Below are 12,877 nucleotides of genomic sequence, written 5' to 3'. Positions count from 1 at the left end.
GCCACTCTAAGCCTTCTGATCTCACTAATAGTCTGGCCCATTTTAATTCCTTAAATTTTGCAGTGTCTTCATCCACTACGAGGAACCCCACGCAACAATCACCGATTTTTCTGAGTATCTCCTGGCTCCAAAAGTGCAACGGCATTCCCACAACTCTCACCCAAACACTCTTATCCCTCTCGCCATTTTGAGAACACCCCACCTTTGGGTCCCACCTTTCCAAGTTCAGGAATAATTCCTTAAACCACCGGTGTCCTCTTAACAACACCTTATCTGCCTCTTCTTTAGTCTCAAATTCGATTAACAACAGAGGGCCTCCCAACCTCGAAAACTTCACCCCTCCTTTAGTATTCCACACAGATCTCCCCCAACTTTCGAAAGCTTGCATATCTGGGTCCAACACTGAGGATTGTCCCCATCTTCCCACCAGACACCGTCCCAAGAATTTCCTTTCATTTGACACTTCTTCCTCCCCTAGTTGTAACCACACTGCCTCCCTTAACTTTTTCCCTCTTGTTTTCACCGCATCAACATAGGATTTTTTGGCTTTCCTCACAGATTCCCCATCTGAACACCCTGTCCCATAAAATGCAGCAGTTCCCTTGGACTCCTCCCGAGACACAACTCCAAGAAAGCGAAGTTTTTCAGCCAACAAGACCCAACCTCCCAAAACACCTTTTCCTTCTGGAAACACTAAACAAAATCTCTTTGATTCCGAGTCAACCACAGAGCATAAAATATACCTACCAACCTCGTTTGCACGGATCTCCAACGTATACCTTCTTCCTCCATCTTCCCAACTTTTAACAAAGCCTTGCATAAACACACCCCTGCAACAAGCCTCCACTCCTTCCAATAAACAACACAAACTGAGACAACCAAATCTAATCCATGAGGTAAATCCCCTGCTTCTTTCCACAATGATACCCTTAAGTCTCTCCCCAGCCACCTCCGCCGTAATTTCATAAGACTTTGATTCTACTGCAAACCAACATCTGCCTCCTCTCTTAGCAGACATTTCTCGTCGCGTCCCCCTCTTTAGTACTCTCTCTGCCTCCTCTTCATCTTCGAACTCCAGCAACATGAAAGGTCCTCCCATGCTCAACACTTTCATTCCATTTTTTATATTCCAGCTGCGCTCCCCCCATTTTCTAACCGAAAGCAACTCTGTCTCCACCACTGACCTATCATCCCATCTTCCAACAAGGCACCTTCCCAACCCTCATCACCTTGCCTTCCAGCCGGCTCCTTAGCCACATCCACAAAGGACTTCTTCTCACCCTCCATCTTTCCGATGCACCTTTCATCTTTACCTTCTACTATCACCCCTTTCGACTTTGAATTAACTCATAGAGCTTCTTCAAACTTTACTTCCTCTTGTGTAACTACCCCTAAATCCTGAAGTTTCTCAGCGAAAATGGCCCAACCTCCTAGAAAACCCTTACTTTCGGGGACAACTAAGCAAAATCTCTTAGTCTCTACATCAACAACAGAACAAAGGATGTATCTCCCCGCCCCATTTTCACGTCTTTCCACTTTGAACTTTCTACCCTCTTCCTCCCACGCTTTTACTAATCTTCTTTTCTTTTCCTCTCTACAACATTCTTCAAGCCCTTCCATAAACTTTCTCAAACTTGTCACCCCAAATTTGATCCAGGAGGAGAACCCTCTACCCCTCTCCACAATGGTACCTCTTAGCTTCCCTCTAACTTCCTCTAATGAAACTTCAAACGTCTTCGACTCTATCGCAAACCAACACTTTCCCCCTCTCATCTCATGATTTTTGAAAATTTTCTTACAATCTTTTTCATACATACATACATGCATATATACATACATACATACATACATACATGTATATATACACATAAATATATATATATATATATAAGTGAGCAAAATGAACTTATAGATTGCGGCAAAGAAACTATATACCAAGGTACACACAGGATGTAAACCATGGATACCAAAAGGCTTTGCCAAGAAGTGAGAGAACACAAAAACTACTCCCTCTTTCAGTCAGATCCCACGGAGTCTCCGGCACAGTCTGTAGTGCCCTTGTCTACAGAATTTTTTATGATATTTTCAAAACTTTGTTCAAGTTTTATGCAAAATCATATTTTTCTTTGTCCAAGAGAAATTGAAGCAGTTTTCTTCTGCAAAAAAGCTACCATCTATGCTTCATCAACCTTTTTGACCCATAAACCAGTGCTCTTTGGATTGGTACTCTTAGGAATAAATAAAATAACTTCAAAGAAAAATACTCAAGTACAGTAATTAACACAATGCTTTTCTTACCGATGGATTAGATCTTGTGCTTCAGGGCTCATTTCTTCTGGTACCCGGGGCCATGGTATGTTACGGTTGAGAATATTGTCAAATATCATCTAGAAGCAGCACAAAAAAAGGGAACAGAAAATCAGAATGCAGCCATAGCAAAACAGATGCTGTCAAACTTAAACACAAGTTATAAACATCCAAACTCTTTGAAAACAAACACTTATAAATATGTAAAATACCATCAACTCCATAAGTGATTTGAACATCTATATTGATTGATAATAAGAACAGGCTTCAGAGGTCATATACCATATGATGATTGATAGGCAGTAGTTATAGAAAGATCCAAATGCTTTGTAGCACATGTGAGTATTTGAGATTTGACATGATATTACAGAAAGCCGTATCAAAAGGTAAATTATTGTTAGTCGTTTTGTTACAGCGATCAACCTACACAATCAATCACCCAAGCACAAAAAGCGGTTAAACACAATCCATAGGTAAAATATGCCACCTATTTTCCAATAATGTGCTTAGTGGCAAGGTTCATACACTAGGATCATAGAATATGCAATCAAGATTGATCCAAATGCTTTGTAGCACATGTGAGTATTTGAGATTCGACATGATATTACAGAAAGCTTACCATGTTAGCCACTTCGTTACAGTTATCAACCTACATGATCAATCAGCTAAGCATAAAAGGAGGTTAAGCACAATCCATAGGTAAATTATGCCACCGATTTTCCAATAATGTGCTAAATAGCAAGGTTCATACACTAGGATCATAGCAAATGTGTAATCAAGACTGATCTATCCATGCCTGGCATTCCAAAAAGTCTTTTCTTTTTTCTTCCCCTATGTTAAGCTAGTACACAAAAAAATAAAAAACATAAGAATCTAATAGAAAGACCTTTGGAGGCTAGGATCCAATGTATAAATAATTAAGGGCAAGAAAAGGGAAAAGGAGAAGGATATTGTTTCATTAGTCATATTCTACTCCTAAAGGAGCAAGTATTATGTGTCAGGAGGCCATTCTGTGTTTTGAGGCCATCCGGTGTTTTAAGGCGGTTTTATGCTCGAAAATCAATTTGAAGAAAACTAAACTTATTCTGGTAGGGAGAATGGGTGGTGTTGAGCTGTTGGCCCATCATCGGGAGTACAGGGTGAGCAGCTTTGTCACCAAGTACTACGAGCTGCCACTGTGTGTTTCCTTCTTGGCATGGATCTCAGTAAGGTTCAAAAGTAGGCTGGCCTCTTGGGCAAGGCAATATTTTCCAGAGATGGTAGACTGCTCTTCTGAAGAGCACTCCTCTGAAGAGCACTCCTCCTAGTTGCCATTAATTTTTGTCTGTCTTTGTGGTTCCTAGGAAGATAAGGAGCAGAATGGAAAGAAGTCAAAGGAATTTGGACTATTTTAGTAAGATGGTTGAAAGCTTTTTCAGAAAACACATTTGGGGATTTGGAATTAGGAGCCTTGACCTCTCAACAAGGCTTTACTCAGAAAGTGGCCATGGGGATCTGTGATAAAGCATAATAGTTTAGAGGAAGGTGATTGTGGGAGTGTATGGAGACCTAAAGAGGAGGTTAGTGTTGTTGAGAGGGCAAAGAAGCTTGCGGAGAGCAATCAAGAATGATGGAGATTTTTTTTCCCCTCAAGGGCATATTTTTCTATTGTCAATAAGAAGGGAGCTGATGCCTTTTGAAGCATCTTTTGAATGTGTCATTCAGCATCACAAGCACTCGTAGTCCGAGATTTCCATATTATAATATTCATAATGAAACAACAGCAATTAAATATAGTTCTGGTGACAACTAGCATTCTGACATAGGATTCTAAGGCAGTAAATTGGTTTGAAAAGGGAGGGTGATAAAGTAACTTATATTAAAAGGTGCAAAATCTTTTCCATCAGACAAAATCTACTACCATCTACCAAAAAAAAAAAAAAACTTGCATAGAAAAAAAAAAAACTGAAACAAAATAAAAGAAAAAAGAAAATATAAATGAAAAAAAGCACAAAAAAAACAGAATAAGCAAAGAAAAAATGCATGTCCACCAAAGGACAAAAATGAAATAATCACTATTGATAAAGTACTAGAAAAGCATGGTCAAAACCAGGAGAGTAACCTGAGGATGCTCTGCATTGAATGGTGGAATACCAACAATCAGTTCAAACAGGATAACTCCAACAGACCACCAATCAGCAGTTGTGCCTGAGGAAAAAGGCAGAATGCAAAATTATGAATTCTATAGCCTTAAGAGTGATCAACAGAAGTTGAAAACCATAAGCTAGTTAGATTAAACATCACAGAGCCTTGTTGTGCACTGAACATAGTAACCAGGCACAAAATCCACTTCCAAGGTGACCAATGTTCAACAAAAAAATGATTCCCCCCCCCCCCCCCCCACACTTCCCCAGCATTGGACATATTATAAAACCTCACTGTTATCCCCAGTGCCTTTGGTGTCAATGGACACATGGTTACAGTTGCAGAACTCCATTTTTGTGCATGACACTATTTTATTGTCTTACCTAGTAGAAGAGAAATTATCTAGCCTTAAGCTTATGCTTGGAGTCCTACAGTTAGATTCAGGTCTCAGTTTAACATCCACAATAGGGTTCTGCACAAAGCCACTTGTCATTAGGAGCACTCCATGAGAATAGCTAACATGGCAACCAGATTATTGAGTGGCCTCGTTGTACCTTCACCTTCCTTTGGGAGACCCTAGAGCTTTGGGCTTTTTGGAAGATGATGTTGCACCCGTCTCTGAAGACCTCACTGGCTAAACAAAGGAGGGAAAGAATTTATCATCATCTCTAGGAGGGAGATTGCCTTGAACCCATCCCATTCCCATCCATTTCACCTCTATTTCAGGATTTTAGTAAGTTGGGAGACCACAACCAAATTCAAGCTCAGGGGAGGATTACGTCCAAGAGGATCGCTTTGTGGAACAAGGGTTAAACTGGTAAATGGCTTTGGACACTTCCAAAGTATTAGAACTCTTTTTTGGCACTTTGTCATTAATTGTAAATATCACTTTCTAGACAATGGCTGGGATGTTAAGTGTTGTGTGTGTATGTATTCTTTTTTTTTCTTTTATATGTAACTTGTTTTTCACTTGTTCAGAATTGAACCTGGAACCTCCCATTTACCTACTCCAAAATGTCTTTCTCATTCTTGCCCTCAGAAAGACATTTCTCAGTGTCTCTCCTAGTTTTTTTTTTTTTTTTTTTTTTTTTTTTGAGAGACAACAAAAGCACGTATTAAGAAATGCCAAAAAGAGGGGGTACACACTATGCACACAAGCGGAATACACAAAACAACCCAAAACAGGCACCAAACAAAAACAAGGTTAGCCTAAAAAAATAAGGCCAGCTAACCACAAGAAAGAGCAACTAAAAATCCAAAATAAAGGGGTTTTCCATTTCCAAAGAATCATGAAACCACTCTAAAAGTTATTTAATGAAGAACTCCTTCAATCTTTGATCTGAGAGCTCTTCATATTCAAAAGTCCTTCAGTCACACTCTTTCCAAATACACCATGGGTGTTTGTATTTACGCTTTCTTTTAAGGATATCTCACCCATCTTTGTTCTTATTGTTCCTTTTATTAACAGAATTTCTTATTTCCCAAGAAAAAATCAAAATAACTATATCACCAATGTAAGAAAAGGGCTATATATACCATGTCCTGTTCCCAAAAGTATCTCTGGTGCCAAATAATCAGGCGTTCCCACAGCAGAGCGTTTCTTCCGCCTTTCTCGATGTTGCTCAGACGTAGACAACTGAGGTTCATCTTGTTCAAGTAGGGACGTCCCACTAACTGCTGGACCAGACAAATCATCAGTGCTGTTGATGAGACCAACCTTTGATAATCCAAAGTCTGTCAACTGCTTGTCAGATAGAATGGGAAAAAAACTCCATTAGTTTGACAGAACAAAAACCTTCAGCACAAATTGGTGCTGATTAGGCAGGCTTAAAGACACATGCCCATGAAATAGGGAAAAACAGATAGGCTTAAAAACAAGTAAGAGGAGAACTAATTATGCTTCTCCTCAACTTCTAATATTCTGAATAAAGCAATTTATGACATACAGTGATGTCTGGTAACCATTAAAGGAAAAGAAAAATCAGCACAGAAGCAAATGATTTGTGGAGAAGAAGCATTTAACACTTCTGAATGCAAAACACCTGATAACACGTTACCAAATAACAAGACAATAAACATTATAAGGGGTAAGAAAAGAGCCCAAATGTGTAATATATCAGGGGTGCTGCCTTGGAGATTTAGGCAAAGCAGCACCAGTCAAGAGCACACTCAACTGTGCCAAAGCAAGCAGCTGACCACAGGCACTAGGAGCATCTTCAAGTGCTAATTGCCCACAAAACAAACCCTATGCAAATTGATATGATTTTCACATAGAAGAATGTTCTCCAATCTATTATTTATGTATAAATCAGAAACCCTATATTAGCATATGCCATCTTACATTCCATGCCTCTAAGGAGGATAAATAACATTATTTTCTTCAACAGATAATTCAACCCACCTCCAACAGTATATCAGAGGTACCGCATTAGAGAACTAGGTGAAGCAGCACCATCCTCCAAGTGGACATTCAACTGTAACTAATCGAGACCACAGATGATTGGAGCAAGCTTCTAGTGCTAATTCCTAAGTAAGCAAACCCAGTGCACAATGAATAAGATCTTCATAAAAAAGAATGTTCTCCGCATCTGTTAATTTATGCATAAATCAGAAAATCTTAGGCTAGTGGATTCCATTTGATATTCTATGCCTTTAAAGGACAGATAACTCTATTCCATTCTTTTCTTCAACAAATAGTTTAGCCCACTTCCCAGACACAACAAATAATCAGAAACAATGACGCAACAAATAAATATGTAGATGATGCACCAATAGCTTTTAAAGTGATAACATATAATACCTATTAACCATACTTAAGAAAAGAAAATCAATCTCATTGAAAATATTTTTAGGTTGGACAAGCCTGGTCTAGAATGTGCATTTAAGGAGAGCCATGTAACAGAGAGGGCAAACCTCAAAGTTTACTTGAAAGATTTTTTGGCTTTAGATGAAGCCACTTGGAAACAGAAATCTGGACTTAAATTAACAACAGAAGGAACAATGAGTAACTACAAGATAATTGGGCACAGCAAAAAGAGCATAATCTCTAGATTCCCATTTTCCAATGGCATTAACTAAGTTTCCTTTAACTTCTGATTTGATGGACCAAGCTATTTTACGGTCCTCTATGTACATGTTCTTGGAATGGGTCAGGGTGCATTTAGGTGTTAGCTCGCTGTCTTTATTTGATTTTGTTGAGTGGCCAAGTTGCAAGTGAGGTGAGGGTGTACTTTTTTGTGTACCCCTCCTTTTTTCACCTTTGTGCCTTATATACATCGTGTATACTTTTGAGCGCCAAAACCTTTAACTTCTTCCAGGACCTTCATTACTGCTGTCCTAGCGAAAAAGCCCATATTGTATGTTGTCAGCAAGGACATGGCAAGTTGATTAGAGAAACCATTGGAAATGAAGGGCAGTAAATTGGCAGTTTTTTTCCTTTTTATTTTGTTGTATAGGGAAAAAAGACCCATTCTAGGCAGCCTTTAATTGCTTAATGTCAATATAGATGGTATATCACTAGGGATAACCTTATAAAGTCACAGTTGTAGTTCAACATCCTAGCATCACGACTGCCTTCACAGCTTCAAATACTGAATTCAACTGATGTCAAAGATTGAAATGATTAGTCAGTCTAGGTGACCATTCAAGGGCTAACATTGTTCCTAATAGGAGGAAGACTAAGTTTGATAAAAAGCACCTTATCTAGCTTACCAATTTAGTAAATGTCATTATTTGTCATACCGAGTAAAGTTTAAGGTTGAAAAGGGGGTGAAGGGGGAAGGAGCTAGAAGGTAAAGTTGCATCTGATGAATTGGTCAGCAGTTTGCATGGATAAGAGTAGTGGGAACCTATAAAAAAAACATGGATAAGAGTAGTGGGTACTTGAGTATTAGAAGTTTCCCCATTCTTAATAAGGCTCTTCTCCACAAATAGAGTTGGAGATTCACAAATGAGAACGAGCCCTTTGTAAGCAAGTTATTAGAGGAAGTATAAGGAGGAGGAGGGGGGATGGTCCTCTAGAGTAGTGAAGGAAAGGTATGGGATAGGGGTGTGGAAAGCAATCAAAAGCAAGTGAGAGGTTTTTAATAGTAAAACTAGATTTAGGGTGAAGAATGGTTAGAAGGTGAAATTTGGAAGGATAGATGGTGTAGTTACAGACCTTTGACAAAGGCCTTTCCTACATTGTTCTTAATAGTCACCGCCAAAGATACATGGATAGTCGAGATGTGAGAACATGGAGTAAAAGGTAGTCGGAACACTAGCTTCACACTGGGAATTAGACAAGGTGAAGGCCGTTTTTAGAAAATTGTCAGCATAGAAGATTAGTAAGGATATAGAGGATAAAATGATTGGGTTATATTTAAAGTTTGGCAAATTCACAATTAAATCTATAAATTCCTCTTTGTTCAATGGGAGAATGGAAGGATTTCTTCCTTTTGCATTGTTTGGAATTCGTGGGTTCTGATGGTGTTCCACTTTTTCACTTAGGAAGCTATCTGGAGAAGAATATTAACATAGGATCAGCTCAAAAAGAGAGATTGGAGGATGTACAATGGATGTTATCTATGCTAAGGAGAAAAAGAAAAGACTTATCACATTCTCCTTCATTTCAAAAGCAATCTTATTGTGGTAGCTGATTTATGTTGTGTTTGGAGTACAGTGGGCAGCATGGATCTTTTGTTGGAAGAAGAGGAAGAAAACTTGGAGATTAGCTCCATTGTGCTTATTTTGAACAATATGGAAGGAGAGTATTTGAACGTACCAGAAAAATGAATCAAGCAATCAAACAATCTTTTATGTATAAATTTTTAAAGTAGAGTGTGCATTGGAGATTACTATTTGTCCATGATAAGCTTTATTGATTGGCTAAACTCTAAAGAAGATGATGGAATGGTTTTTGTTTCCCCTCCGCCATATTTAGCCTTCTAGCACCTTTGTACACACCATGTGTGCTTTTATTTGTCCTCTTGTTAGGTGTTGTTAATTTACTTGATCTTTTACCTATAAATTTATTTATTTTTTAAAAAAAAGGGACTTATGTAGAAACTTTTTAGAAAAATTTAAAAAAATAGAAAATAAGAAGTATAGAAACTAACACGGTATGGGATGAAAAATAATAAGTTCTATTTTTTTAGATTGACTATACACACAGTTTATATAGGAGATTACAAGAGAAAAAATAGGAAACAAGAGACATAATAGGAAACTAACTTATTCCTAAATCATAAAACTATCTATTTACAGAAATAGGAAACTAACATAATAGGAAAATAATTCTCCTATTCTATTTACAGCTCAATTACAACCTATTTACAGCTCGACAGAAACTTCTTTTAAAGGGGAATTAGAAACTTCCCAAATTCTAAAATTTCTGAACTCTTATTTTTCTTCCTTTTCTTAAATACATCTTCAAGATTCATCTCCAAGACTTTTCCAAGTACCTTTTGGAAGCATCTTTGTTGCCCAAAATGGTTCTTTCATTTTCTAAGCACTCTCTCTTTTCAATGTTTTTTTGATAAATAAAGCTCCCTCTTCAATGTTGTTGTTAGCTAAAATGGTTTAGAGTTATACTCATACCATTTAGTATTTCTTTTTTGATAACTTCCTTTTTTTTTTTTTTAATTTTTAGCAAAGAGGAGTAACTACTAAGGACCTGCAACTATAACTAATTTGGTAGTATAGCAGATTAATCATGCTTTTATATGTGTATAGGATATTAATCATACCAGTAAATGAACTAAAAAACTGAAAAGAAAAGAGCGCACACACATATAGGCATCCTGTGATGGGAGGAGGGCGGTAACTTCTTCTGAGACTAATTTTGGTCAATCAGCAGGATTGCTGCAGACTCAACCAAGTATGGAGGAATTCTAAATTACTCTCTACTTCATGAGCTGTTACGGGACCCTATATGTCTTGCAGAAGCATGGCTAGCTCTACATCAATCAAGATACCCCAACAATGAAAACTCATCTTTAATGTCAAGCACTACTCTTTGAGAACCCAAACCAAATAACATTGGTAGTCTCTGCAACCAACAAGTTGGAAAGAAACATATGAGGCTAAACTTTCTTTTCCCTGGTGAATAGAGAGCAAAAATTACCTTTATATGACCATCATGTGCAATCAACAAATTATCAGGCTTCAGATCACGATGAACCACACGCAGAGAATGTAAATATTCCAAAGCAAGCACCTGAAGGTAAATTAAGCTTGATTTAAAAATTCACCATGATCGTAGACAGTAAAATTGTTCCTAAATGATACATTATAACTCACCACTTCTGCTATATATACACGAGCAACATCTTCATCTAAGCAGCCTAAACTCCTCAATAATGAATACAGATCTCCTCCATTCAAGTATTCCATCACAAGATACAAGTTCTCACGACATGTAAATGAATAAAAAAAGCGAACCTGATATAGTTCAAATTCAAGTTAGAATCAGATAACTTTTCTTGAGGCAAAATAAAATGTTTGGCTGGATGGGCCTGCTCACCACAAAAGGATTGCGAACTGAGATTAAAATATCACGTTCTGCCAAAATACTCTCAACAGCATTCTTACGGATCATATCTGCCTTTTTAAGAACCTGTAGCAAATGATGCAAATAAACCATGTAATTAATATCAAATTCCCTCCACTTAGAAAAATGTTAACAGGTGGAGAATGAAGAATAAAACTTCATAAGGTGCAAAATAAATTTAAAACAAATGTTAAAAATAAAAAATAAAAAAAAGAAAGAAAAGAGATCCACAATGAAACAGAAGTGGTGCACTAAGGTGGCGTTGGATACAATAATCTTTCGGAATTTATGCAAATCCATGAAGTATTTTATTTATTAATGACCTGGGAACCTTTTCTTTTGAGAATATCACAGCTGAACAGTTATTCAACAAAATTGCAGAATTGAGGGGGAAAAATGTTTGGAACTTCAAATTAGATTTTGACAAAATAATCCTACCCCTATTTACATGACATAGTCTAAAGTTAATGGGAATCAAGTTACAAGCACAGAAAATAACTGAAGGTTACTCCATTTCAGCACCAAAGTAATGGTTGAATTGACCACATTGAAAATATGGTGGTGGCACATACACATGTTAAAGCATCAAGTTCATAATCGCCATATAATGAAATTAATCTCAAAAAGAAGCAAATTGTAAATAAATCAAGGAAAATAAAAATAAAAATAAAATTTAATAAGATATCAAAGCAGAAACATTAAATATAGTAGGTACCTTAATTGCAAAAAGATCCCCTGTTGTTCTCTTTTTTGCCAAGAAAACCCGGCCAAATGCCCCACGACTTATTGGTTTTATTATCTCAAAATCATCTATTGAAGTGCGGTCTTTAGAAGTAGAATGTATTGGGCTAGTTCTCAAGCTACGAACCACATCATCTTCTAAAGGTGCATCTTCATCAATTACAGTACTTGTGATATCAACCTTCTCATCATCCACAAGCTCACAAAGCTGCAAATACTTCTCCCTACAGGCACACAACCCATTAAATTTTAAGAAAAGCATAGAAATCTCTAATAAACACCTTCAAGACGACTGTCAGAATTATGAAAAATGTCCATGGAACTTTCTGGTGAAAAGCTGAACATTCATCTTTCTGGAGTGTTGCATACACTCAGTGGACAATAGAAACACAAGAGTGCATGCGTTCTGTAATTTTATTAGGAGGATTTGGTGTTAAAAGTACAAGCAATATAGCGGCAAGGAACACACCGAATCAGCTTTTCAATGCGTGTCCCAAATGTCTCCACTGTAAGTGCATCCAACTTCCTACGGTCAATAACAACCCTCAGGTCTTCAAGGCATCCAAGCAAAATTGACATAGAGTGATCATCATGCAAAGATGCATTTGCCGCACATCTTGAAATATCAGCAAGCTCATTCATCTGCATCATCCAAAAATGAACTCTAACTCAATGCCCACTAACATGAAACTTACAAATGAATGGATGTGAATGAGCAAGCACTGCACCAACAAGATTGCTACTGAAAGAAATATATAACATGTACCAGGCATTTTAAGAAGAATTCTCCAAATGAATTCTTTTAGCCCATCCAGTTTGATTTGCTACTGAAAGAAATGAATTCTCCAAATGCAGGCCTATCCAGTTCTTTTGGCATAACATATTGACTATACCCATAACTAGTGAATTCTAACCATTAAATATTTATAATGTGGTAGCCTGTTACTAAAACAAATCAATGCCAGGTTGTATGAGATACATTTAAGTTTTGGCAGCCACACATTTGCAATTCACCTCCCATGCAGCCATCATCATTCCTCCCATCAACAAAGCTTTGAGGAAAAGAGGGAGTTCTTCATTATCCTTATTCCCTCCATAGTGACATATTCTATAGTTATTGGGATTCAACCCCTCTATCCCTCTCATTTATTTTAATTTTTTTTTTTGATAAGTATC

At 37.4% G+C, this 12,877-nt stretch overlaps 1 protein-coding gene across 6 annotated transcripts in view; it reads right to left on the bottom strand.

The window, feature by feature from the left end:
* The window catches only part of LOC100259538 (probable serine/threonine protein kinase IREH1), a 43,347-nt gene that overhangs the window by 13,227 nt on the left and 17,243 nt on the right, over nt 1–12,877 (bottom strand). For 4 of the 6 annotated variants that reach the window (XM_010665409.3, XM_003634163.4, XM_010665410.3 and 1 more), the window contains exons 5-12: nt 12,171–12,343; nt 11,676–11,925; nt 10,934–11,026; nt 10,711–10,851; nt 10,535–10,627; nt 5,968–6,172; nt 4,409–4,494; nt 2,299–2,387 (exon numbers count right to left, since the gene is read on the bottom strand). In XM_010665409.3, the coding sequence (XP_010663711.1) occupies nt 2,299–2,387; nt 4,409–4,494; nt 5,968–6,172; nt 10,535–10,627; nt 10,711–10,851; nt 10,934–11,026; nt 11,676–11,925; nt 12,171–12,343 (1,130 nt within the window). Of the gene's footprint in view, nt 1–2,298; nt 2,388–4,408; nt 4,495–5,967; nt 6,173–6,832; nt 7,020–9,538; nt 10,460–10,534; nt 10,628–10,710; nt 10,852–10,933; nt 11,027–11,675; nt 11,926–12,170; nt 12,344–12,877 lie in introns of those variants that run through there. The other 2 variants (XM_019226528.2, XM_019226527.2) reach the window with 2 other exon arrangements.

The sequence above is a fragment of the Vitis vinifera genome, chromosome 17 (genome assembly GCF_030704535.1).
Source record: "Vitis vinifera cultivar Pinot Noir 40024 chromosome 17, ASM3070453v1".
Taxonomy (NCBI): Eukaryota; Viridiplantae; Streptophyta; class Magnoliopsida; order Vitales; family Vitaceae; genus Vitis; species Vitis vinifera.
This window is presented reverse-complemented; position numbering and strand designations above follow the sequence as displayed.